At 41.6% G+C, this 27896-nt stretch overlaps 2 protein-coding genes across 5 annotated transcripts in view; one reads left to right on the top strand and one right to left on the bottom strand.

Moving 5' to 3' along the window:
• The window catches only part of Glyr1 (glyoxylate reductase 1 homolog), a 40043-nt gene extending 34994 nt beyond the window's left edge, over positions 1 to 5049 (bottom strand). For 3 of the 4 annotated variants that reach the window (XM_038325089.1, XM_038325088.1, XM_038325087.1), the window contains exons 1-3: positions 4937 to 5049; positions 3902 to 3938; positions 2891 to 2970 (exon numbers count right to left, since the gene is read on the bottom strand). The gene's annotated coding sequence lies outside the window, so the exon portion shown is untranslated. The remainder of the gene's footprint in view (positions 1 to 2890; positions 2971 to 3901; positions 3939 to 4936) is intronic. The other variant, XM_038325090.1, reaches the window with a different exon arrangement.
• Ubn1 (ubinuclein 1) overlaps positions 3279 to 27896 on the top strand; it is a 35153-nt gene continuing 10535 nt past the window's right edge. Inside the window, 16 exon segments of the mRNA XM_038325471.2 lie at positions 3279 to 3478; positions 10384 to 10488; positions 10490 to 10616; positions 10619 to 10648; positions 16778 to 16864; positions 17366 to 17461; positions 17771 to 17905; positions 18772 to 18875; positions 19598 to 20030; positions 24302 to 24372; positions 25385 to 25514; positions 25640 to 25758; positions 26145 to 26273; positions 26456 to 26602; positions 27442 to 27492; positions 27590 to 27632. Coding sequence (XP_038181399.2) covers positions 3279 to 3478; positions 10384 to 10488; positions 10490 to 10616; positions 10619 to 10648; positions 16778 to 16864; positions 17366 to 17461; positions 17771 to 17905; positions 18772 to 18875; positions 19598 to 20030; positions 24302 to 24372; positions 25385 to 25514; positions 25640 to 25758; positions 26145 to 26273; positions 26456 to 26602; positions 27442 to 27492; positions 27590 to 27632 — 2007 coding nt within the window.

The raw sequence follows: 27896 nt of genomic DNA on the forward strand, positions 1-27896 counted from the left end.
CTAAACTACACATAGGTTTTCTGGAGAGCCACATCACTAAAGTGCAAAAATGTATCCTTTCATGTTAGAAGTGATGCTGCTTTTCCTCACAAAGCATTTCATATGAGGATGATGGCTCAGATAGGTGAAATAGTTTGTTTAGATCAGAGAGCAGGTAGACCAGTTATCTGACACATGTTAGGCAGACAACACATTCCAAGTTATTTCCTCAAGTACTCTGCTGCTACCAAATAACCTGGAGCTCTCACTCCAGACATAACACACTGACCTAATAAACCAGCCTTAACACTGAGCACTGAGGAGGCCGTCCTTAACAAGAGTGCTGCAAACCATCTCACTTGTTCAGTGTCCACAAAACAAACAAACAAGTACTTGAGTCCTGCACTGGGTTTCATCTTTTCGGAAGTACTGGGCATTGAAGCCAGAGCCTCATGAATGTTAAACAGATACCATATTACTAGGTTCACCTTGAGCCCTTCTAAAAAAATTTTTAATGTGGAAATCCATCAAAGAAACTAAAAGGCTTAAAGTCATTTATAGTTACTTGTTGCCTTGTATCCACTTGTTATGTACCTACTAGAGAGAGCTTATTGTTTGGAAATCACACCGTCACTACCAGCACTGGGTTATTATGTATGTATTCAACACATGCCCTTATCACTGAGTACTCAAGCTTATGCAATTCCAATTTCCTGTGTCTTACTTAGTTCTAGTATTTTGTGTAGAGAAACCTTCTAGGATTTTAGCTTTAGAAAAAAAATTTACCAAATAATGGCTTTCAGACCTCAAATAATCTGAATGAGTTCCCATATTTCTTTCAGACATGCCTAATTTTTCATTTAGTCATCTTACAGTGTGGCTAATAATATTGCCTGTGATTCTCTAGCATCAGTTATGTCAGGCAAGAAGCCTTCTTTCCCATAGTTCAATAGGATCCACATTGCCATTTTCATTCCTGATCATCCAAACTCTACTCATGCTTTCCAACTGGATTCCCATCTTGATACCCATCATCTTTCCTAGACCTTGCTGTTCTCCGCTGACCTCGCCCACTTCCATCACAGTTTTTAGTTACTTTGGTTATTCTGCACACTATCCCAGCTCAAGTACTAAATCTCCTTCCCTTACCAAGCTCTCAAAAGGTGAGGACTAGGGGCTGGAGAGTTGGTTCAGTGGTTAAGAGCACTGACTGCTCTTCCAGAGGACCCGGGTTCAATTCCCAGCACCCACATGGCAGCTCACAACTGTCTGAAGATCTAGTTCCAGGGGATCTGACACTTCACACCAATGAACATAAAACAAAGTTAAATAAACCATAAAAAAATATTAAAAAAAAAAAAAGGTGAGGACTACAACATTAACTGTTCTAGGAATTCCTTCAGTGTCTAGCACTACTGAATGTAGACTCATATGCAACATCACCAATACCTGTTTTTCTATCAGGATAATCTTCTTTAAGTAGTCTATGGCAATAACACTTTCCTTCCTTCCTGAGGCGGATGAGGTAGTGGTGGTGATGGAGATTGAACCCAAGGTTTTGCACATGATAGGCAAGTGCTCTACCACTGAGCTATAGTTCAATCTCAATTCATGGCATTGAAGAACATTCCCTCTTCCACAGGCTCACTCTTAGAACTCAGAGTAACCTTCCTTGAAACACTGCCACCACAAAGCTGATAAGTTGGCTTGTGGAAAAAAAAAATGGGGGCAGGGTATATCTGTATTGTGAAAGTCAACGTACTATGTAAACTGAAACCGGGTAGAGCACTCTGACACAAACTTCTGAATGTGTGAAGCAATCTATAAGGAACTTTAATATACAGTATTATATGTTGCTTTTATGGAATTAATATTTTGGCCATCAGTATCAGATTTAGCAGAAAAAATCACATTCTTTAAACTTAAAAATAACATTTTTCTTTTAACAATTATAGAGAAAAACAACTGCTTAAAGAAATCAGGTTACGCCGGGCGGTGGTGGCGCACGCCTTTAATCCCAGCACTCGGGAGGCAGAGGCAGGCGGATCTCTGTGAGTTCGAGGTCAGCCTGGTCTACAAGAGCTAGTTCCAGGACAGGCTCCAAAGCTACAGAGAAACCCTGTCTCGAAAAAACCAAAAAACCAAAAAAAAAAAAAAAAAAAAAAAAAAAAAAAAAAAAAAAAAAGAAAAAAAAGAAAAAAAAGAAATCAGGTTACCTAGCCAGAATCAGGAAATCCTCTTGTACTGAGGAGAAAGTTAAACAAATCACTGCAAATTCAAGTTAATACACGTTCTTTCCTGTGTCATTGCTTTAACTGATGTAATGTCAAAGACCCTCAAAGTAATGGTTTTAGCTTCTTTCAGTTCAGCACATACTAGGAAATAAAGCTTTATAATTACACAGTAAGTTACTTTGCCTTAACAATGAGAACAGGATTAAATAAGTACTTTTATCAAATAACATCTTAGCTTTCAGTGTACCTCAAAAACAGACCACACTACAGAAAATCAGCTGGGCATGTAGTTCAGTGGTCAATGGCTTGTCTAGCATGGGCAAAGCTCTAGGTTCCATCCACAAGGCAACAAAATTATTAAAAAATTGATGAGAGAGAGAAGCGAATAGGAACTGGTGGTTAAGTGAAGATATAAGAAACTACTTTGATGTGTCTATAATATGTAGAAAGTTATGAACTCTGGTTCTTACCTGAGGGACATTACTATTGGCCCCAGAACAATTTTTGCCAGATAAGAAAGAATACCACCCATTATTTGGGCCTGCACTCAGAAAGAGGTACCATTTTTTCACACACTGCAGTAAGCCTGAACTAAGAGGCCTTAGAATATTCCCAAAGCAGGTCAGACTCAGGGGAACACCAAAAGGCACTATGAACTCTCAGGGAATCCTACTCACTGATCTTCTGTTCCAAAAAACTTCACAAAGAAGCATTTCTTTCCACGTGGTTTCTTCAAGTCCTTGGGTGGATTAACAATCTGAAGGATAAAAGGGAAAAAAGGTATGAGAACCCAGCAGTCTACTAGAAAAGTGATCTGAAAAACAAAACAAAAAACCACAAAGATTTTAAAAAGAACTATGTTCCAAAAGAAACCAAGGCTTTTATTTGTCCCGTATCTGGAAGTCTTCTATTGTGATATGAAGAAATGTGCAAATGTCCCCTAAGATCCCCATGGCTAACACGCAGTGTACTGTTTAGTAGATAGTTTTTATGCAATGGCTCCTGGTATGCAAACAGTTAAAACTAACAGCAATATCACCTCTATCCCCAGGTAATATGTGATCAATGAAGAAACAGAAAACATTCTTCAAAATACTTTTGGTGCAGGAAGAGTTAAGACAGGAAATGGTGAAAATAAAGGACCTACTGAGGCACAGGAAACACCATACTGGAAAGTCTACAGACATTTCCTGGATTCCTAGCAAGACTGAAAACTCAGAACATTTGGAAAGCTATGATGGATCACCTCTCGAAAAATCTGGAATGTCAGCTTCTGCAGATATGCACTGGAGCAGCACATATGGTAGCAGGGAAAGAAGATTTAAACTTAGTTGGGACAAAAATACTTTGGCTTTTCACTAACCTACATTTAGACTTTCCTCTTCCTGCAGAATCTGTTTCTTCTTAAGATTTAAACATAATGCTACATTCTGATTACAACTGATTTCCAAGATAAAAAAACAACAACGAATTTCACACCCATCTCTGACTGCAGACAGACATGATGACTGTACATTAAACACTCTGGTTTATGACATACCTTTCAATTCGACTGATAACTAGAGGTAAAATACCAAGTGTTATCTGAATGAGCCCATTTGAAGCCAGTGTTAGAGACTGAAGAAACTCAGTATTCTCCCACACCCTTAACTTCAGAGGGCTTCCTTTAATAGTAGCAACACACTCACCTTTCCCGGCCAGGGAGGATACCGGCCCAGTTTCCCCCTAGAGAAAATAATACAGAGTCAGAACTTGCCCTGGAAAAGCCAGTCCAGCTCCTTCAGCCCACTCAACACGCAATTTATGCTCTTGTAAACTCTAGGCTGGCACTTTCAAGGGCCAGAACAAAAGCAGGCAAACTGGAGTCCTTAAAGGGCCTTGCCGAGCTGGGCTCAGGACCCTCACACATGAATACAGAACTGTGTGTGCGTGTGTGTGTGCCTGTGGTCCGTGCAGTCTTCCTCTGAGAAAGAATAAAGAATAACAAAACCATTAAGAGTCACTGGTCTGGGCCCTCCCAGTGACAGGGTTGAAAACAGTTCTTTCTTAAAGAGACTTTCCTTAAGTCCGGTTTAATTCACCACAAGATCAGCCTGCCTTTGACAAATGATTATGGAAACCTTCCTCTAGGTCGGGAAACTACGCAGTTCCAAGGAGACAATGGTCAGTCTTGATTTTGGCTGTTGAGCGGGGACACAAGGAACAGAACGAGAGGCACTGGTCGCCGCCTAGCCATCATTTGCAAAGGAGAAGTCCCCCCCTTCCCTCGGCCGGGCAGTCGGATTTCGCCACCTGGAACCGAGCCTCCAGCCCACGTCTGTCCCACCGGGACGCGGGTCTGGATGGCTCTGTCCCCCGCGAGGCAGCCTCTCCTGCCTTGAGAGGAGCACCGGAGAGACCCCGGGACAAGGGAACCTGCGCGACAACGGAACTCTCTTGCAGCGGCAGCCAGCGTCCGGGTTCCAGAGCCGTAGCCCTCCCCTGGGATAGCCTCGGGGTTTGAGAGACCGGACCGCCGCAGCCACCCTCGGCCTCGGTCCCCCCGGGGACCGGACAGCCCCTTCCGCCCAAGCGTCGTTCGCAGCACGGCAGCACTTCGTCTTCCCCACTCTCCGCTTGCCAGGAGCGCATAATAAAGCAACTCCTGGGCCAGGCGCCAACCCTGCAACCAGGAAAAACAGCTTCGCGCCGTCTTTCCTTCAGCCCTGGCAGCCGGGACTCACCACACCAAGCGCCGAGCCGCAGACTCACAGCCGCCATCTTACCACCCAACCACCGCCGCCGCACGGGCAGCCGGGAACTTCAGGTCGCCGCGGCACCGCCCATTGGAGTGGGCCTGACCACGTGACGGGGGCCTGCTGTCATCCGCCAAGCGGATGCGCTGACGTCACCGCGCCGCTGGTCCTCATTGGGCGGCTTGGAGAACACGTGACTTAAGCGCCGCGCTCTCAGCGCGTCGAAGCCCGGGGAGTCCAGGCTCCTGCCCCCCTCCTCCCTCCGGCTCGTGACAACGAAGCGTCCACGGTCCAAAGCAGCGGCGGCGGAGGCTGCGCGGGCCGGACTAGCGCGAAAGGAAGCCGACTGAGCTGCCCACCTCGCTTCCGGGGCTCTGGACTCATCTCAAGTCTTTCTCGCCGCTTCCGTTACGGCCGTTAGTCGGGCGCGGGCCCCGGGCCCCGGGCCGTTCCTGAGCCTGAGGTGCTGGGCGGACGGGGCTTGGAGCTCGGGTGCTGCCCTGACTGACCCTGGCGCGGCCTGGAAGCCCGTCTCGGTCCAAGCTGGGAGCCCGAGAGGCCCTGGTTCCCGCGAGCCCGCGCCGGGGGGGAGCTCCAGCCTGCTGAGGAGCGCCCCGCTCGACAGTCGGTTGTCCGGGAGCGCCATCCGCGCAAAGCGTTCTCGGCGTCGCCCGACTTGTTTTCTTGGACGTCGACCTTGGCATATCTCGGCTCCCCCTGCACCCTCCCCCGGCTGGCGGAGGAAAGCGGCGGTTTGTAGAGAACTCCCTTCGCACGGGCTGGGGAACCGGCCATGGGCCGCGGCGCGGGCCCTCCGCGCGCCCGCACGCATCGCTCGGGAGCGGGCCGCTGAGCGCGCCGCAGCCCGGGGGGTCCTGGGCCGGCATGAGGACCGCCACGGGGGACGTCTGCGGCCCGCGTCGGCTCTGGGGACAAACCGTGTGTGCCGCGGTCCGGTCCAGCCTCCCGCGTTAGCCTTTGTAAGTAGTGTGACACTTGCAAGAAGTTGTGACAGCTGGAAGACCGATGACAGCGTACTGGGAACAGTTAGCTGCCGAGGGGCAGGGCGGCTGCCCCTAACTTCCGCAGACGGGCTTGAAGCCTGACTTTTGAGGTAAGAGAGTTTCCACTCTCAGAGCGGGCGGCTGGGAATCTGTGAACTTAACTCTAGGGGTGACTTAACTTTCTTGAGTCAGTGCTAGCTCGGAAGATGTCGAGTTCATGCCCACCTATCTCCCTAAGGCAGTGGCCCCCATGTAGAGGCTTTGATTGTAAATTGCTCTGGGGGCAGTTAGGATGGAGAAAGCTGGGTGGGTGCTTTAGGTTGACCCCAGTCTGTTTTTCTTTGGAAACAAATTGCCCAGAAGTACCACAGATTAGTTGTAGGGACTGTCATTTTACACTGTTATTTTAAATACAAGATGACCATTTTCAAGTGTATTTAATGTTTCATAAAAATCACCTAATAAAGCCTGGCAGTGGTATCACATGCCTTTAATCCAGCACTCGGGAGGCAGAGGCAGGCAGATCTTGTGAGTTCGAGGTCAGCCTGGTCTACAAGAGCTAGTTCCAGGGACAGGCTCCAAAGCTACAGAGAAACCCTGTCTCAAAAACAAAGACAACAAAAAAATTATTTAATAAGTTCAACAAGTGTTCTTAATTTAGAAATTAGAATTTTGGAGGAAATAAAAAAATATTGTAATGACTTCTTTAAATGTGAATCTTTACAACTAGACATAGAAGTAATCCCATTAAAGTAAGGAATCCCTTCAAAGTAAGGAATAGAGCAAAGAATACATTGTCTAATTCTAGCTAATGAAATAAGATAGCTATCTAATTCTAACTAATGAAATAAGGCAGGAAACAAAGTAAATGTGAAAGAAAAGTTGTCATTTCTGTAGATAATAAACTGCATTTTGCAAGAAAAAGAGGAAGGAAAGCCTTTAAGGAAAAAATAATGATTAGCCGGGCGGTGGTGGCAGATGCCTTTAATCCCAGCACTCGGGAGGCAGAGGCAGGCGGATCTCTGTGAGTTCGAGCCAGCCTGGTCTACAAGAGCTAGGTCCAGGACAGGCTCTAAAAAAAGCTGCAGAGAACCCTGTCTTGAAAAACCAAAAAAAAAAAATAATAATAATAATAATAATGATTAAATTAGCATACAAGTTTGTCTCTTTCATCAAAAGTCTGTTCAAAAAGTAAAATGGTTAAAAAGAATATGAGAACAAAAACATAAACAGCCCCTGGGAATATCTGGAGATGCAGAGGAATCCAGTGACTTTTTTTGCATGCTCTCAGTTTTTTTTTTTTTTTTCTTGTTCTGGGTTTTCAAGACAGGGTTTCTCAGGGTAGCCCTGGCTGTCCTGGAACTCTCTCTGTAGACCAGGCTGGTCTCAGACTAAGAGATCTGCCTGCACTTGCTGGGACTAAAGGCATGTGCTACCACCTTCCTAGGCACAATCTTTTTTAAAAAGAATTTTTGCCCCCTTTGTGTGGCATTCTAATATTCAAATCATTCAGAGTATTTAAGAACCTAATTTCTTAATTAGGAGCCTGAGCTACATGGAGAAACCCTGTCTCAAAACGAAACCAAAACCAAGAAAAAATACCCCCAAAACTTCTAATCTCTAGGTGTGTGTTTATTTTCTCTTTGCTGTTTTATTTGGAGACAGAGTTTCACATAATCCAAGCTTGCCTTCAACTCCTTCTTTAGTAAGAGTAATTTTTAAATTTCTGATCCTCCTACTTCCATCCTCCAATTATGCTGAGATTACAAGTGTCTATTGCTGTTCCCATTTTAATTCACTGTGGGAATTGAACCCCAGGACCTCCAGTGTACTAGGAAAGCACTCTGCTGAGCTCCATCTCAGCCCAATTCCTAGCTGTTTTTAAGACTTATAAAATTTCATTAATGTTTTGTTTACAAATTTTTAAGAACTTATATGTTAAAAAATGACTTGAGGGTCTGCAAGATGGCTCAGCAGATAAGGGTGCCTGCCTCCAAGCCTGAAGGACCTACATTCAGTTCCCGGAACCACATGATGAAATGAAAGAATCAACTTCTGTAAGTTTTCTACATGACACACATGCACACATGCATACCTGCATGTGAAAGTAAGACTTGGACAAATGTTTGAGACAGCACCAGATTAAACTTTCTTAAGCAGTTAACTCTTTTAAACCAGATTAATTAAATTCTCTTAAGTTATTTAAACTACACTAAGAAAAAAACTAATTTTCTTAATTTTTTCAGATTACTTCATATTTCTTTTTGTTTCTTTCTCTTTGGGGGGGGGGCCATTTGCAAAGACAGGGTTTCTCTGTGAGCCCTGGCTGGTCCTGGAACTTGATCTGTAGACCAGCTGTCCTCAAAACTAATGGAGATCCACCTGCCCCTTCCCTTCCAAGTGCTGGGATTAAAGGTGGTGCACCACTGCTTGGCTACTTCATATTTCTAAAGAGGTTAAACTTGTAGCCTTATAGTAAGCTCTTTCCAAGATCATAACTCATATAGTTAATTGTATAAATATGATTCACAATCTTTTATAAACTTTAGAAGTTTAATTGCCATTTTCTTGAGCATTTGGAATTAAATGCACAAATTTTACATGACCTTTATATACCTGATTGTCTTAAAGTTTTTACTGGTCTTAGCCCCCAGAACAAAATAGCATATTGTGATGATCATAAACTCAACCAAAATTCTGACTTGTGAGAGTTAATAGGTGATTTACTTCTTCCTCAGTCCTATCTCCCTGATAAGACTTGTACAAATTAGCTAATAGGAATATTATACTGACTATGTGCATTGAGTTGTGCCCTCTAAAGACCTGGACTGAGATGAGGCTACATTTTAAACATTTTTTGCTAGAGGAAAGACTAGGAATCTGGTTGCGGTTTCTTCATCCAATTGAGTAACTTGCTGGATCCATTTCTTTCAGTAAGATTGTGCTTCCTCCAGTGGGGAGCCTGTTAGCCTTTAACTTTCAGTTCAAGTTTGTTTTCACAGCCAGGTGAATTTTCTGCAATGTTCTGAGACCCTTGGAAGTTTCTTTTAGGGTTCTTTTTTCCAGTATCCTAGTGCATGTTAGTAAACATTTTGCACAGGCCAGTCTGTTTTACTGGTATGTCTTTGCTGCCTGATTAGAAGATTTTTTTAAAACTCATTTGTATAGTTTTACTCCCTTATGGATCTTACATCACCTTTTTATGATAATGAAAGAAATGAATGTCTATATAGTCTACTGTATCTACATATATGTGGAGATAGACATCATTCTGAAATTCATATTTGTGATTCATTTGCAAAATACATTTGGAGGGAACTTACACAAATGATTCTAAAATTGATCTGAAATAGGTTAAAGCCAGTTATCATTTTTCAAATATTTATTTTTTGTGCATTAGTGTTTGCCTGCTTGTATAAATGTGTGAGGGTGGTCAGATCTTGGAGTTACAAACAATTGTGAATTCTTATGTGGTGCGGAATTGAACCTGGGTCCACTGGAAGAACAGCTAGTACTCTTAACTGCTGACCCATCTCTCCAGCCCCCTAGTTCGTTACTATTTTTATTTATATTTATTTTTTTTAAGATTTATTTATTTATTGTGTATACAACATTCTGTCTGATGTATGCCCGCACGCCAGAGGAGGGCGTCAGATCTCAGTACAGATGGTTGTGAGCCACCATGTGGTTGGTTGCTGGGAATTGAACTCCAGGACCTCTGGAAGAGCAGCCAGTGCTCTTTAACCTCTGAGCCATCTCTCCAGACCTCATTACTATTTTTTAAAAGAAAAAAAGATGAACTTAATTTCATATACTAAAAGTATAAGTGTTTTCAAGACAAAGCTGTATTGGTTAAAGAATCTCTCAAATACTTGATTATTGTAACACGGCTTTTAGCATGGACCATAAGTATATTCAGGTCTGCTTTGGTCTGTGAGAAATCATCAGGAAAAGGAATATTACTCCGTAATTGGTTACTGGGGAAAAAAAACAAGTTAGAAGCCTGTTCTCAGAACCTTAGAGGACATTAAGTTCAACTTAGGTTAGAAGTTAGTATCTGTAAAAGGACTGAGGAGGTTGGTTTCTTCCTTATGGTCTGTTTGTAAAGAGTTTGCTAGGTACACAGAAAATGAGAAGGGTCACATGCAAAAAAAAAGTTTTCGACTGCATTAATACACAGGCTTTTAACCTGAATTATGTGATGTGGGATGATTCTAAATAGGAAAAAAAATTTATATTACCACTTTTTGCTTAAATGAGTTAACACGTTATAATTTATCAATGGATTCTTCTTGACAAGGAATTTTTTTTTAAACTCTGTGTAACTGACAACTGTTTTTGTTACTTTGATAACGTTTCTACCTTTGTTATTTTGTTGACCTGGCCCTTCTTTTCAATGTTAACAGAAATCATGCAGTGACACCTGCTAAGACTTGTTGGGAGCCATGTCGGAGCCCCCACAGGGGTCCAGTTCACCTCTCTCACAGGTTCTTTGAATCCTGCATTTTTGAAGAAGTCCAGAAAGAGGAGTTGAGGAAACAGAACAGCATCAAGACTGTGAGCCAGCTGCAGCTGCTGTTCGGATTACACTCACCCTCTTGACCAAGATCACCAAACGCTGCCCAGAGTTCTTCTACCCAGAGCTGGTTGAAGAATATCGAGGAGGGAAGGTGAAGGCCTTCATCCTGGAGACAAGGTACATTCCAGTAAACCCCAGAGTTACTGCAGATGCCAATATGTTTCACATGGGCCTTTATCTCAGGGAAGTGAGGCTAGAGAGGCCTAGACTCTTCCAAGATCACCACTCATCTAGAGCAGGCACTGGGTAGGAAAAGAATTCTTTTAAGAATCTTTCTCTCCTGATTTACGCTAGAGAAAACCGTATGGCACATCCAAGGCAGTTTGAGTTATGACTGGTTATATAAAATAAAAGAAGCAACCACATTTTTTATGTTAACTTTTTTTTTCTTCTTTTTTTTTGCAGGGAGGGGGTTTGAGACAGGGTTTCGGTTGTCTCTGTAGCCTTGGATGTTTCCAGAACTTACTCTGTAGACCAGGCTGACCTCAAACTCACAGAGATCTTCCTGCCTCTGCCTCTGCCTCTGCCTCTGCCTCTGCCTCTGCCTCTGCCTCCCAAATGTTGGGATTAAAGGCATGTACCACTGCTGTTTGGTAACATTTTTATGTGACATAGGTGAGATCTTCTTTGATGGTTTCAGTGGTGTATGCTTTGCCCACTCTGTGGTGGAAGAACAGATAGGAAGAGGCCCACACTGCTCATCTCTTTTGACCAGGAGTGTCTTGAGTCGTTTCTTTTCTGGATGTGTAGAAGTCTGCTTCTGCTTTTTTTTTTTTTTTTAAACTTTCTTAGTTTTTAAGTTTATTTTAGCCATAATTGGCTTTGTAGACTTCAAGCTGTTTGAAAATAAGTTTTTTTTCTTTTTTTCTTTTTTCTTTTTTTTTTTTCAGTTTCTCAAGACAGGATTTCTCTGTTTGTAGCTTTGAAGCCTGTTCTGGAACTCGCTCTGTAGACCAGGCTGGCCCTGAACTCACAGAGATCTCGGCCTCTGCCTCTTGAGTACTGGGAAAGATATGCATCCCCATTACCCAGCTCATTAACATTTTTAAAAAGAGTGTGTGTTTTTATGTAGTTTCGAAACAGTGTCTTTGTTTGCTTTATTGTTGTGAAAAACACAGAGACCAAAAACAATTTGGGGAGGAGGAAAGATTTTTTCAGTTTACACTATAGTCCTTTATGAAGGGAAGTTAAGGCAAGAACAGAAGCAGGAATTATGAGAGAATACTGCTTATTGGCTTGCTCCTTTTGTCTTGCTTATACAACCTAGGGCCACCTGCCGAGGAATGTCACCACCTAGAGTGGGTCATGCCCACATCATCCATTAATCAAGAAAATACCTCTACAGACTTGCCTTTATTTATTTATTTATTTATTTTTTTGTTTTTCGAGACAGGGTTTCCCTGTAGTTTCTAGAGCCTGTCCTGGAACTAGCTCTTGTAGACCAGGCTGGCCTCGAACTCAGAGATCCACCTGCTGCTGCCTCACGATTGCTGGGATTAAAGGCGTGAGCCACCACCACCCGCAGACTTGCCTATAGTTCTGATGGACACATTTTCTCTGTTGAAGTCTTTTCCAAGGTCACTATAGCTTGTGTCAAAAAAAAAAAAGCCAAGAAGTACATAGTCCTACTCTATAGCTTGGAATGACTTTGAACTTAAGATCCTCCTTATACCACTATACCCAACTACAAAATCTAAATATAATTTTTAGTTGAGTCATTCATACATGATAAAGTTTGTGGATTTTCACAAACTCAGCACAGCCATGCAACCTGTACATGACATGATTCACAAAATAGAACTTTTATCAGGATACTAGAAACATTTTTACTTGCCTCAAAGAACACTATCTCCCCATAGGCAACTGCTGTCAAGACTAGTTTTGCATATCTTTGTGTTTTATGTATATAGACATATATCATAAGTAGAAGGTAGATGAAGAACATTTTAAGCATATTCTAGTGTACTGTGTTAGACTAGGAGAAGAAGGTAAGATCATACTCAATGGAAGTTGGTCTCTAGAATAACCTTTACTAGAACAAGGATGAAGGAAGGTAGTACCTGGCTCACAGTGTCTGAGGGTGGAGTAAGGTCATGTTGATAAAGTCTCTAGCATAGTATCTCAGTGTCAAGTACTCACTTAGCTTGACTATTTTAGGGATGTTTGGAGGAAGCATGTCTAGTTAGAAGCATTCCTCACTTTTCTTAAATATAATGTATAGGATTATGTTTTTTGTTTGAGGCAGGGTCTCATGTATCTTAGGCCAGCTTCTTAATTTACCATATAACAAGATGCTCTTGAATTCTTGAACCTTCTTTGTTCACCTTCCAGGTGCTGAGATTAAGCCATATGCCACCATACTTGACCAAAAATATGTTTTAATTATTATTTTTTAAGCTATGAGTATTTTTCCTATACCTGCATATGTGTACTGCATGTGTACCTGGTACCTGTAGAAACTAAAAGAAGGTGTCAGAACCCCTGGAACTGAAATTACAGATAATGGTGAGCCATCATGTGGGTGCTGAGAATTGAACCCAGGTCCTCTACAAGAGCAGGTAGCACTGTCAACCACTAAGCCATTTCTCCAGGTCCATTTGCTTTTATGTATATGAGTGTTTGCTCTACATGTGTGTGTTGCATATAGAAGCTAGAGGAGGGGGTTGGATCCTCTGGACAGTTTCAGTTACAGTGGTTTGTGAGCTACTATGTGCGTGCTGAAAAGGGGACCACAGGTCCACTGTAAATAGTCTTAGCTACTTAGCCATCTCTCCAGCCCAAACTGTTTGCTGTCTTGATTGGTATCTTACTGATAGAATAAAGTCAATGCATCTATACTAAGGGTCGTCTGTATAGGGCCATCATGCTGTATAAGGGCCAGTAAACAGGATGAGAAGAAGAATTTAAAATCTGTTCACAGTTCCTTTTTCATGTAAGGTTAATGTCCCATTCCTTAAGAGACGTTAGTAGGAATAGGTTAACATATTTATCTCTGGGCTCAAACCAAATGGGTAGAACACCTGAAGTTAGAACTCCAGTGCTCTTGCTTACCCTGTTTTGTTTTGTTTTGTTTTGTTTTGCTTTTTGTTTTGGCAGCTGGGGTAGAGGAGCTCCGTATTTTCAATATTGCAGAAAAATACATGGAAATACACAGAGAAATTTGGATAAAGTTTCGAGGGAATCACTCCTAGACTTCAGTTTTACAACTCCTGAGTCAGTTTTACAAATCCTGAGTGTGGATCTGTCTTGTTAAGAGTATAGTATGCATGAGGTCCTGAACACCATTACCACTCTTAGCATAATCTGATACATTTGTGTGTTGGCTCAGCACATATTCTTTACAATGTGAAGTGCTGCTGCATGGTGAGGACCATATAAAAGTAGGAAGGACTATCCCTGCTTAATGGGAATTTACAGTCTCGTAGGTATTTTAAGAAAATTCTAGGAGAACAGGTAGCAGAAGTTAAAATATGTTGAGGTTTAAGCTCCAGAGGGCTTTGGGTGAGCTTAATAATGGCCAGGATGCTGTGTTTGGACAGAGGTAAACCTTTGGTCCAGAAATGGTAATTGAATGGTGTGTTGGCTTGGCTTTGGAGTATTCATATTGAATTGAGTAGTACTCAAAAATGGGATTTCTAATGTTATTTTAACCGCTTAAGTTGTATGTGATCATTGTAGAAATATTAGAAGATACAAATAAGCACCTGTTTTTAAAAACTGCCTATGTAGGTTTGAAGAATTGGCTCAGTGGTTAAGAGCACTGACTGCTTTTCTATATTGGACCTGGGTTCTGTTTCTATTAACCACATGGTGTCTCACAACCACTTGTAACTCTAGCTCTGGGGGATCTGATGTCTTCTTCTGACCTCTTTGGACACCAGGCATGCACATACTATACAAACTATATATTCAAACAAAGCACTTATACATATAAAATAAAGGTAAATTTAAAAAATAAAATCATTTATTACTATTTAAATGTTTATATTTTGTGTGTACAACAGTATTCCAGTATATAGGCACACTGTAAATCACATAACTGATCTTTTGGGTAGGTGGGTTTTAGTAGGCCGAAAGGTGTGGAATAAAGGAATTATTTTTTCTTTTTTGTTTGTATGAGGTTGGAAATTGAGCCTTACTATGTAGTAAGTTGGCCTAAAACTATTCTTTTGCTTCTTTTTTCTAAGTACTGAGATTACAGGCACGTAGCTCCATGCCTGGCCTAGAGTAGGGACTTGTTTGAAGCAAACATTCATTTTTCAGTATTTTATTTGTACTTTTAAGTTTTAGCGTATTAATATTAATCTCTATTAATATTAAAATTCCTTGTTCAAGAGCATATATCCGCTATGAAAAATTTACTTGATTAAAAAATGCATGAGTAAGCTAATGGAGTAAAAATAAACTTTAGAAGACAAGATGAAAATATTTGGAATGATTATTGAGATTGGCAAACAAGAGGGTTATGACAGTGGGCCCTTGAAGGTATGTTTCCAAGGGTAGCAATTCCTTGAGTCAGTGTTTGACTTGAGAAGTACTATTTAGACCACTTTTTGAGTTCCTTTAAGTTTTCGTTTGATGATGATGATTTTATTGTTTTGGTATTTGTTTCCTTTTTTTCAATGTGTTGTGCTTACTAGGTAAAGACTATCAGAGGAGTAGCTTCTTAAACCTCTCATACACTTTTCTAAAGACAGAATGCTTGTCAAGAATTTGTATTATATTCAGTGGATTTTTAACCCTTTTTTAAATATCCTTTTCTTAATATGAAATGCTTCGTGAATTTGTGTGTCATTACAACAGGAGCCATCGTCGGTGTATTGTTTCAATTTTAGTATATATACTGCCAAAGAAAGCACTTTTTAAAACTTTAAAAATCTGTTTCTGGGTATGGTGGGGCACACCTTTAAAATCTCAGCACCTGGGAGGCAGAAGCAGTCAGATCTCTGAGTTCTAGGCCATCCTGGTCTACAGAGTAAGATTCAGGGCTACAACAGAGAAACCCTGTCTCAAAATACAAAAGGGGAAAAAAAAAGACCCTAAAACCTTTTTAATCTCTCTGTTTATTTAATGTATGTGGGTGTTTTGTCTGTATGTGTGTCTATGCTTTCACAGGCCAGAAGAGGGTCTTAGATCCCCTGAGACTGGAGTTAGACATGACTGTGAGCTGCCATGTGGATGCCAGGAGTTGAATCAAAGTCATTTAAAGAGACATCAGTGCTCTTAGTCCCTGAGCTATCTCCTAAGACATCATTTTTAACCTTTTTGAACCTTCACTGTTACAGAAGTTTTATGAAGCCTATTGATCTCAAAATGTTTTCAAGTACCTAAAATTGTTACAGAAAGAATCAACGTTATTGAGCACAGTTCTGTAGACATTGAATATCTCTAGTAAATGCCCTCTGTTTGAAGCCTCATTCTTAGGCCATTGTAGATATTAAGTTTTGTTGAAATTACATATTCTCTCTTCCTCTCTCTTTAATGTATGGTTCTTGGATTGAGCCTAAGGCCTTGATCATGCAAGGGCAATAACACTAAACTAGGCCCTTAGCCCTTTTTTCTTTTAGTTTAAGACAAGCCCTCAATGCATTGTTTAGGTTAGCCTTAACCTCACTCTATATTCAGACTGGCTTTGAAATTGAGGTCCTTGTGTGTTACAAGGAGAGGTCTGCTGTTTGTCCCAGCCGCCTGGCTAGCTTACACCCGAAATAACCACACAGAAATTGTATTAATTAAATTGCTGATTGGCCCATTATCTCTAGCCTCTTATTGGCTAACTTTCATATCTTAATTTAACCCATTTTTATTAATCTGTATATTGTCACGTGCCAGTGGCTTACCGGGAAAGATTCAGCGTGTCTGACTCTGGCCGCTCCATGATCTCTCTCTCCTACTCTGCTTTCTTCCTCCCAGAATTGAGTTCTGTCTTGTTCACCGACCTAAGTTCTGCCCTATCAGCTAGGCCAAGGCAGTTTCTTTATTCATTAACCAGTGAAAGCAACACACAAACAGAAGTACCTCCTACATCACTTGTGCCTCAGCCTTTCTAGGAACTAAGATGACAATGAACTGATACACTTGCTGCAATTTTGTTTTTTCAACAATTAAACATGATGTGATGGCGGCATGTATTCTATCTTGCTATTTCTAAATAATAAATTTTTTTATTACAGTCTTGGTTCTTTAACTAGGACTATGGCTTTGTATGTGTGTCTCATTTATTTTTTCTGGAATATCTCTTTCCAGAAAAAAGATGTCTTGGATCCTTTCAACGATGAAGAAAAAGAAAGGCATAAGGTGGAGGCTCTTGCACGGAAACTTGAAGAAAAATATGTAAGATTTCTGTGTTGGGCAAGACAACAACCTCATTAGTGAGAGTAGTCTCCAGGCATTTTCATGTTCATTTAGTGGATTATCTTGTAGTCAGAAGTGATCTGGAAATAGATGTAGGACTCAGAGAAAATAGATTACAGCTATTAACCAAATGCATTAAGGTTCAGAACTCTCATGTGGCAGGAGAAATGTGTGAGTTAAATGGGCAAATAAGGCCTTAGAGAATGTGTTTGTTACAGAGCAAGAGAATCCATTTATTTCATTCTGTCTTAGGCCACTTATGCAGATATAAATCTGACCTATTTCCAAAGGTCTTTAGAGATAGGTTTGGGGTGTGTGTGAGGTGAAAAAGGGAGATAGAGACAGAGACACGAAGACAGACAGGAGATATAGGTTAAGGGTAGTACATGTTTTCAGTGCTTTTCAACCTTTAATCACTAGCTGTTGAGAGTCAAGGCAATATTTATTGTACTTACCAAAACCCTTGCTTTTAAATTTCAGGGTGGAAAGAAACGTAGGAAAGACCGAATACAGGATTTGATTGATATGGGGTATGGCTATGATGAATCAGATTCTTTCATCGATAACTCTGAGGCGGTAAGTAGTTACTGAATGTATGGTACTGACAGTGGGGCAGGGTTGTGACATGTCAGTTTGTCCTCTTAGTACAAAGAGTCCTGAACTTAAGAGGAAGGGACTTCCTGGACCCAGGCTTTGTTTTTTTCATGTGAAAATCACATTCTTTCTAAAATACCCAGTAGCTTGCATATTAGTGATTGAGGAGAGGATGTCTTAGCATGGTGTTTGAAGAGTGACAGAAAATCCTAGTTGCATTCTCAAGATGTGCTTTGTACCTTGTAGTAAAGAACCAGAAATGGGAGCTGATGGTATGTTTCTCTCCCTTAGTATGATGAACTTGTTCCTGCTTCTTTGACAACAAAGTATGGAGGATTTTACATTAACTCGGGAACCTTGCAGTTTAGACAAGCTTCAGAATCTGAGGATGACTTCATTAAGGAAAAGAAGAAGAAATCTCCAAAGGTTAGGCTATTCTTCCTTTTGGATTTCAGAAATACCTTTTGATGTGCCTGTGAGATCAGTGGGTGACTAGAATATGCAGTCTTTTAGGAAGGCTCAGGAGACTGGTGGAAAGGTAGAGTTGTCTCCACATGATGTGAGTATGGGAATACTTGTCAGGCCTCAGTCATTTCATCCATGTCTCAAGATGTTCCAGTAGACTCAGCAGCGTCATGTTTCCAGATACATCTTAGAGTGGGTAGAGAGCCATGAGGGTGTGAGCCAGTGAACTGTATACCATTCTTACTGGCTTCTCCACTGTGGACTTGGAGAGAACTTTGGGTCTAGGATTGTTACTCACTGAAAACTAGTCAGCCTTAGATTGAGCATATTTTAGGGTCTGTCTACCACTGCCCATTATTTAAAATGAGAGGACCCACCTACAGCCTTTTCTAAATCTGTCTTCAGGGGGCTGGAGAGGTGACTCAGCAGTTAAGAGTATTGACTCTTCTTCAAGAGGTTCTAAGTTCAATTCCCAGCAAACACATGGTGGTTCACAGCCATTTTAGTGAGGTCTGATGCCCTCTTCTGATATAAAGGAATACATGCAGATAGAGTACTCATATACATAAAACAAATAATTTTTTTAAAAAAATCTGTCTTCAGAACTGCCACCATGGAGTTTCCATCTGGGTGTTTACTGAACACCGTTGATGAGATCTATAGGTTTGAGTCCCAGGGACTGCTCTGAAAAGGAAGCCTTTTATGTTCATAAAGGAAATAAAATGAGTCTGAAGATGTACCCTACCTGGAGCAAGGCCAGTGCTGTTTAGTGTGCTTGTTCTCTAACTCAAGGAGTTGTATAATTGTACCTTGTTTTTAATTTTCAGAAGCGGAAGTTGAAAGAAGGTGGTGAAAAGATAAAGAAGAAGAAAAAAGATGACACCTATGATAAGGAGAAGAAATCGAAAAAATCCAAGTTTTCCAAAACTGGGTGAGGCAGCAGCTTTTCGCTAGGATAAAGTCTGGCCTGTGAAGTCCAGATGAGGGCGTGACACTTGAGAGTCAACTTGCCTTGCCCGCTCCCTCTTCCCCAGCTTCAAAATAGGCAATAGGGCCTGACCTTCCTTTTCTGTCTTCTCCAGCGGGGCTGTTCTGGGTATAGTCAGCCATTCTCATCTCTGTGTGTCAGATAGCCTATGTGCCTGTCTGTGTTCTTCTGTCAATGTTGGCAGCTATTTCTGTTACCATATGCTTGTTGATGTTCCTTGTTCTCTTAGAACTCTTCTCTGTCCCAGTTCTTCTGTCTTAGCTGTTAGGTCTATAGTCGTGATTCCTCCTTGGTCACCCCAGCTGCCTTCAAGTTACTGATGTTCTTTCTCTGCTTCTCATGCTTTCTTCCTTGAAATACTTTCCTTGCCCCTCCCATTTTTTCCTACCTTTTATTTCAGCCTGGCAGTGGTTCTTAACTCACTGGATATTTACATTATATGATACCGTGTTGCTATAATCTGTATTCATATTCAAGCTTTGGTCTGGCAAAAATGAGTTCTCTCTGCCATGAGGATGGAGGCATAACAGAGTGGACTGACAGAACAGAGGCTTTCATGGAGATTCTTTACTGGGAACAGGGATAAAGGCTACCCTTTAAAAGGATAACATTTCTCGTGGAGAGAGTCCTGCAAGCTGAGTAATCAGTTTCCCTCTTGTTTACAGCTTCACAGCCCTCAATGCCAATAAGGAGAAAAAGAAGAAGAAGTACTCTGGGTTAAGTGTTAAAGAGATGCTGAAGAAATTTCAGAAAGAGAAGAGGCTCAGAAAGAGGGAGGAGGAGCACAAGCCTGTAGCTGTTTCATCAATAGATGCTCAGAGCCTGAGAGAATTGGAGGGCACTTCTGACCCCTTGCTCTCACTCTTTGGCTCCACTTCTGATAATGACTTGCTCCAAGCTGCCACTGCCATGGACTCCCTGACAGACTTGGACTTGGAGCAGCTGCTCAGTGAGTCTCCAGAAGGAAGCCCTTTCCAAGATATGGATGATGGAAGTGATTCCCTTGGAGTGGGATTGGATCAGGAATTCAGGCAGCCCTCTTCCTTCCCTGAAGGCCTGCCAACACCCCTGGAGAAGCGCGTTAAGGAGCTGGCTCAGGTATGGAGACACAGTATGGCTGAGCTTTCCTGGAAGCTATTTGGGTAGAATGGCATTAGCTCTACACCTTGTGAAGTTTGCTGCCAAACAGACCCTTAGTGAGTTGGGAAATGGAAGTGTAAAGTTCCCAAGTTCTTATTTCATCAAAGAAGGAACTAACTAAGCTTTGCACACCAGGCTTCATTTTTTTTCCCTGCCTCTCTTAATTCCTTCACTTCTAGAAATTTTACTTTGGGGAGTTGTTTTCTCTTGTTTTATTTTCTACTTATTAGTTTCTTTCCCACAATCGACCTTTGCTTTTGTGGTTGTCAGCCCTGATATTGGCAGCAGGCAGCTAAGGTAGAGTGTCATTTTTTAACATTTTGAAAATTTCATTGGTTTGTGGTATGTATAAACATAGCACATGCTTAGCTGCTACTTGGTTTTACTTGCTCCCTTGTGTTGGGTATCATCAGGAGTGTTCAGGTGTACCTGCGTGGTGGCATGTGGGAGCTTAACATTGTGAGCACTTTTCCTGTCCCAGACACAACAATCTAGCATGGGATAGCTGTGCTGCCTGTTTTCCTCCAGTATTTGGAGTTGATCCCTAAGTGCTAAGAACTATCAGTTCAGTAATTTACAACTAGCTGTAATCTAACTGTGGATTATTAGTTTTATATCATTACCTTTGTTAAAACAATGTTTCCATCTAGGCACTATGATTTGAACTTTAGTTCCAGGAGCAATTGTGCTCAACAGCTGTACATTTTGAACTAGTGATTCTTAATAGCATTTTCAGATTGTGAATAATATTCCATGTTTTAGGATAGTGTAAAACGTCAGCTTCATCTAGAAATCCTTTTCTCGCTTAGAGAAAATATTTAAACACAATATACAAAGCAAATAAAATATCTTATTTACATCTGTGATTCCTCCTTGTTAGCCCATGTGTAGTATTGGGCATGTGTTCTTCTTGAATATAATGCTTTAATGAATTGTGTCATGCCAGAGACTCATAGTATATCTTAATATGATATTGAAGGGAGAGCAGTTAAGTCTGCACTTGGCATATTTGAGCATAATAACCTATTGCTCAAAATTCATGTTTAAAAAATTGCTTCTTAGCCGGGCAGTGGTGGCGCACGCCTTTAATCCCAGCACTCGGGAGGCAGAGGCAGGCGGATCTCTGTGAGTTCGAGGCCAGCCTGGTCTACAAGAGCTAGTTCCAGGGCAGGCTCTAAAAAAGCTGCAGAGAAACCCTGTCTCGAAAAAAAAAAAAAAAAAAGCTTCTTGTTCTTTTCAATGCCTTAATTTGTAAGCACTTTGTTTTGTAGTCTCTCAAAGTTTTATTCACGAAATTAAATAGGACTAAGCAATAGACCATTGTTTATTTTACAGAAAAGTCAAAATAAAATCTTAGGTATGCCCTCACTCCCATAGTAGATTGTGATCAAAGTATTAACCTATTATTTTGCTTTTTTTGGGGGGGGGGAAGGTTTAGTGATATAAAGTATCACAGCCTGAAACAGTGTTGGACTGTGGTATAAGAAAGCCTCCCTAGGTAGGCATTGCTGTTTGGCAAGTTGTAATGTCTCCTCGGCATTACAGATTTTGCTGCGCCTGGAGCCCTTTGTATGTGTGCATGGGTGTCTGAATGCCTGGTCCTTTTTTACAATTTACTGGAAAGGAAGTCTTTCCAGAGAAGAATTTTATTTGGACACAGAACATTACATAGAATTGCAAAAGCCACATTCAGCTATTTGTAGCCTTAATAAAGAGTTCTATGCTAGATCTTGAAATGAACATATCATTTTAAAAATTAGAATGCTGGGCATGGTTTACACTCACCTATAATCCCAGTAGTTGGGAGGTGGTAGCAGAATGGTTGTTCAAGGTAATTCCTTCGCAACAAAGGAAGTTCAAGATTAGCCTGAGCTGCATAAGACCCTGTTTCAACTCCAAAATTAAACTTGCTGTGTATAATTGTTGGTAGCAGTTTAAGTATTTCTTGCTTTATTTTTTACTTTTCTCTCTTTTTAAAAATAAGATTAGATTTTAAATCTGGCCTTTAGATGAGATACATGCCCATTTCCATTGCTTAAATTTGAAAAGGAATGCCTAGCCTCATTTTGCTCTTGACTAGACTGGCTAACTGATTCTTTTCTGATTTTGTCTGAGTTCACACTTGTGACTGTATTCAGCCAGCACATTAGCCTAGCCAGATGCTAGCTGGACCTCCCTATCAAGACCTTCTGTAGATTGTGGTTATCTTACTGAGTTATTCAGCCTTATCTCAAATTTGTAATCCTGCTTCAACCTCTCATGCAACTGGGATTATGGGTGTGTGGCACTTAGCCCAACGTCCAATGGTCTTTAATTTGGATTTATTTAAAAATGTAGCACCTAAGTAATTTAGTATAAAACCAGATCCTCAAATACAGCTTAAGCAGTATAAAAGGCTTCAGAAAGAAAGTTTTTAAAGGGTTATACAGGTAGAAAGGTTCTGAAGTACTGGAGAAATGGCTTAATAAAATAAATTTATAGCCTGGTATGGTACTGCACGCCCTTTAATTTCAGTTCTTGAAGTAGAGGATAGAATCAAGAGTTCAAGGCTAGGAGCCAGAGAGATGGCTCAGTGGTTAAGAGTACTAGTTAGTTGTACAATCATGAGGACCTGAGTTTTGGATTCTAGAATTTATATAACAAAGCTAAGTGTGGTATAGCATGTACCTGTAACTACACTTTGTGCTCTTAGGTGGGATGGAACAGAAGAATCAGTGGGCTTGCTGGCTAAAGGCTTAGCTAAAAAGATTGAATTCCAGGTTCAGAGAGAGACCTTACCTTAGAGGAATAAAGCAGAGAGTGATTGAGAAGGATACTTGACATGCTCCTCTGTCACACACCAAAGTAGAATTCTGACTGCTTTTGAAAGTATAAGAAATTGCACGTCCTTAGCCATACGTAGTAGTTTATGCCTCTGTTCCTATCACCCACAAGGGAGAATGACATTTTGGGGAAAAATTCTATTTTGGTGCTGATCTTAGCTCTTGGGAAGTGGGGGCCTGAAGATCAGGAATTAAAGGTCAGGTTCAGCTTTTGAAACCTGTTTCTGGTGGGGAGTGGGTAAAAGACCTAACGGCATAGTCAGAGGGACTCAGAGACTGCAATTAGAGGAAAGCAGAAGATGTAAGATTTATATATCTATTCTACAGTCACCTTGTCCCCAATTTATTTAGAGTCTGATTTCAGAAAGTATGTTCTGCCTTAAAGTCTCAGGTCAGTATTTCTTTGGTTTAGGTCAGTGGTTCTCAAATCACCATGTGTTATTTTTGTGAGGGCTGATGTTTGGGCCACTTCTCAAGAGCATACATTCCTCAGACCCAATTCCCAAGATTGTGGTTATTGGCCTTGGGTAGGGAAAGCTGCCTAGGTAACTTCCATGTACAGCCAAGAGAGAATCACTTCAGGGATCTCTAGGCTTGTTCCCAAGTGTCATCTTCAGTATCATGTATTATTTCAGGAGTCTGGGTGTGAGATACTGTTAAGTATATTACAAATTTTCAGAGGATATCCTTAAGTACTGAAATTACACAATAATTTCTTTTCTAGTAGGAGGCTTATCTCTGGGTACTAGGTATGGTTGGAGTACACAGTATTTTTTTTTTACTACTTTGCATAATTTTTGATACATAAAAGCCTTTAAATCAGTGGTTTTCAACTTGTGGGTTGAGACCCCTTGGGGGTTGCCTAAGACCATTGGGAAATACAGATATTTACATTATAAATCATAACAGTAGTAAAATTACAGTTATGAGTTTTTTTTAGCAACAAAAATAATTTAATGGTTGGGTCACCGCAACATGAACTGTATTAAAGGGTCACAGCATTAGGGAGATTGAGAACTACTGTTTTAAATCTTGTAGGTTTGCTTAAGGTCTTATTTGCTTTTCTACCACTGACAGTGTAGAAATTCCAATTTACAGTGTAGTTGGTAAGCGTCTAGACACAGATGCAGGGTTACTAGTTGAGTTGGCCTCTGACCAGATTCCTCAAGATCACTGCTTTTTGTTCCGTGATTAGTACTGTAGGTCCCAAGAAACTTGCCCACAGATATTGCATCAGCTTTATGATTTTTTAATCTGGGGCTGGGGTATAGTCAGGAAGATGGTGGGAAGTGTTTTGCTGGCAGGTGCTCTTTGGGAACAGTGATTTTGTGCCTGCTAGTGAATGTTTGAGGGAAATTGTGAATGGGGAAAAGACACTAATATTTGTTACTGTCTCCTGTGAATCAGGCTGCCAGAGCTGCTGAGGGAGAGAGCAAACAGAAGTTTTTCACTCAAGATATTAATGGCATCCTGCTAGAGTGAGTATCTGTTTGTCTCTGTTTTCCTATTTAGAATGAAACAGGGACACTAGATCCCTGTCTCCATAATGATAGGTTTTACAGACATTATTAAAATGCTGTAATACATGTATTGTCATGGCCCATTGGAAGAGGATTTCTTGGCAAGTATGAGATGAAAAGAGAGAATCCAGAAGAATGAGTGACAATCTGGTAACCTCAGGTTTGTTCTGCATGGGGTGCCTCTCAGGGTTCATTCTTGTTTTTACTTGTGTTCCCAGTACATTTCATCCCATCATCCCCAGATCCTCAATCATCTGGGTACTTTGCTGTGTGGACTGGATTAGAAAGTATAAGTATACAGGTGGATCTCTTATGAGTTTGAGCCATCTTGGTCTGCAGAGTGAGTTCCAGGACAGCCAGGACTATTTCACAGAGAAGCCCTGTCTTAAAAAAACCAAAGCCAACCAAACAAACAAAAAAAAGAACAGGAAAAAACAAGAAAGAAAAAAAGAAATCTTTAAAATATTGCTGGAAAGTATTTCGTGGCAATTACTTTCACTTTTAAAGCTTTTATGGTTTTTTTTTTTTTAATGCTCATACTCCCCCCTCCCCCTTTTTGAAACAGGGTTTCTCTGTGTAGCCTTGGCTGCCACTGGAACTCACTCAGTAGACCAAACTGGCCTCGAACTTAGAAAGATCCACCTGCCTCTACTTTCCAAGTGCAGGGATTAAAGACATATGCCACAACTATCTACTTCTTCGCTTTGTTCTCTTGGCTTCCTTTGACTTGATCTTATTCTTGACCTAAGAGCTTTGACCCTCTTTTCCTGGCCAAATTCATTAAGCTTGAGAGTTTTTCCTTATGTTGTTGTTGGAGATTTTGTTGCTCTGGCTATGTGGTTGTGTTGTCTCCATCAAGATAAGGTTCAGACTGCTTTTGGTGCCTACCTTTCTTCTCCAGACTGCAACCTAAGGAAGATGAAACTTGCATCAAGCTGCATGCCATTAATTACTGTGTTGTGTTCTTCAGCATAGAGGTGCAAACCCGGGAGCTGACTAGCCAAATTCGTTCTGGGGTGTTTGCTTATCTGGCTTCATTCCTGCCCTGCAGCAAGGATGCTTTGGTCAAGCGTGCTCGGAAACTTCACCTCTATGAACAGGTGGGTGGCAGCGTCTGCACAGGGATCATATATGCTGCATCTCGTCTCCTTTTGATAGCCTCTTGTGGGTCCTCAGTGTGAGAGTGGTGCATGAGTCAAACCTGGACTTTGTCCTTTCTTTGCAGGGCGGGCGCCTAAAGGAACCACTCCAGAAACTCAAGGATGCCATTGGTAGGGCCATGCCTGAGCAGGTGGCCAAGTACCAGGATGAATGCCAAGCACACACACAAGCAAAGGTTGCTAAGTAAGTGTGTCCCATCTCACTTGGGTGTTATTATTTTCCTATATCTTCTATCCCCTATTAAAATTATTTGTGTGAGTCTGTGTGTAGAAATGTGCGTGTGCCTACAGCATCCAGAAGAGAAAGATACCATGGAGCTATACAGGTGGTTGTGAACTGGGGTGCTGGGAACTGAATTTGGATCCTCTGTAAGAGCAGTACATGATCTTAACCACTGAACCATCTCTCCAGGTCACTGTCTTTTCTTTTTACACTTCTCAGTATTACATTTCCAACACAATTCTAGGCTTTTCATCATTTTCTGATCTTAAATCAAGGAGAATATTGTAGAAGGGAGGGGGAAGCTGGTGGGCAGGAGGACCTCAAGGTTCCTTCTGTTCCCTCTGTAGGATGCTGGAGGAAGAGAAAGACAAGGAGCAGAGAGAACGAATTTGTTCTGATGAGGAAGAAGATGAAGAAAAGGGGGGCCGGAGGATAATGGGACCCCGGAAGAAATTCCAGTGGAATGATGAAATCAGGTGTGCACAAACTGGGACCTTGCGTCATTGGAGGGTTTGTGAGACCAGTGTCTGAGCCTGTCCCCATATTGCTAATGAAGGTTAGGATTAATTACTTTCATGGGTTGCTGAAAGCACACAGTGACAACTGTGAAACAGCATTTGGGGTGGTGGGAAGTTTCTGATCTCTCTCTGCTTCTCAGGGAGCTTCTGTGCCAGGTGGTGAAGATCAAACTGGAGAGCCGTGATCTGGAGAGGAACAGCAAGGCTCAGGCCTGGGAGGACTGTGTGAAAGCTTTTTTGGATGCTGAGGTCAAGCCTTTGTGGCCCAAAGGCTGGATGCAGGCCAGGTGAGACAGGCTAGTCTAGGCTAACAGTGATCCCTTCCCTCAGAAGTCACTGTCTTGATGATTCAATTCTGATGTCACTTGAGTACCTAGGGACATAATGGGGTCTATAAAGGAGTCTTCTTATCCTTAGGAGATCTTACTTGTAGAGTGCGTGTCCTACTTTAGTCAGAGGATTGGCTGTATTCTCATTTCGTCACAGTATGAACTTTGTTGTTTTGGCGCAGTGGCTCTACCAGAGGCTAAGAGATCGAAGTCATCTTGGGGATTTCCTCATAGATTCACAGGGTGCAGTTCTAATTCCATGTGGGAGCATAGTGTGAGCTGCTGTCCCAGAAGCTCCTTTATGTGTGTTGCCACCCATGAATGGAGCATGTCTTTTTTATGTAGGGAATGGGAGGTTAAATAAAGACAGTGATTGATTCATCAGTGATTTAGACAGATGATGGAACCTTGGGAATTATTATTCTTTCCTTATAGAATATGTTATATAAAGATAAATTTTGTTAAGTTTCTCTGAGGGGAAAAAAAGGCATGCTATATGTGTTACTTCACATTGTCTCCTTAGGTGGATTTAGAATATCAGTAAGAAAAGTACCACTGTCTTAGGGAACTTGTGGCTTTGAGAGGTTGCAGCACAGCCACTGACTTTCTTAGTAGGGCCTAGATGCTTGGCTTTAGGTGAGTTGGTGAGGTCATATTAGGCCTGTCAGCTGGTTTTTGGCTCTCTAGTCAGCTAGATTCAGTGCCACTGAGTATCAGGGAAGTATCCAGGGAAGCTCTAGAAGCAGAGTTGTGGCATGCTGGGGGCAGATATGATACCCTAGCCCTTTTTCTTTCAGGACTCTATTTAAAGAGAGCCGGCGAGGCCATGGGCACCTGACGTCACTCCTGTAAGTACCTCAGTGTTTTATTTCATGGGACACTGCTATTTTAATCTCTTCTTGAGGACCTCTTTTGAACCATTTCTTTGTTTATTTCTTCGAACAGGGCCAAGAAGAAAGTAATAGCTCCCTCAAAAATCAAGGTGAAGGTGAGTCAGTTTGCTTTGGCTATGTGGTGTTTCTGAAGCCAAGTTCAAGAAATGTCTTGACTGCTCATGGCTGCTTGGTGAGCTTCACTGAGAATAGTTATTCAGATGGCAGTCTTGAACAAGGCAGGCATCTGAGCTGAGCCTTTAACCCTCTCTCTCTAGCCTCAGTTTTTCACAGCAGTACTCAGCCAGCCCAGTTGCTGCGGGACTCAGTAGAGTTTGAAGCAACTCCAAAGAAGCGCAGGAATTACAGGGTCACTGTAA

The sequence above is a fragment of the Arvicola amphibius genome, chromosome 4, assembly GCF_903992535.2.
Source record: "Arvicola amphibius chromosome 4, mArvAmp1.2, whole genome shotgun sequence".
NCBI lineage: Eukaryota > Metazoa > Chordata > Mammalia > Rodentia > Cricetidae > Arvicola > Arvicola amphibius.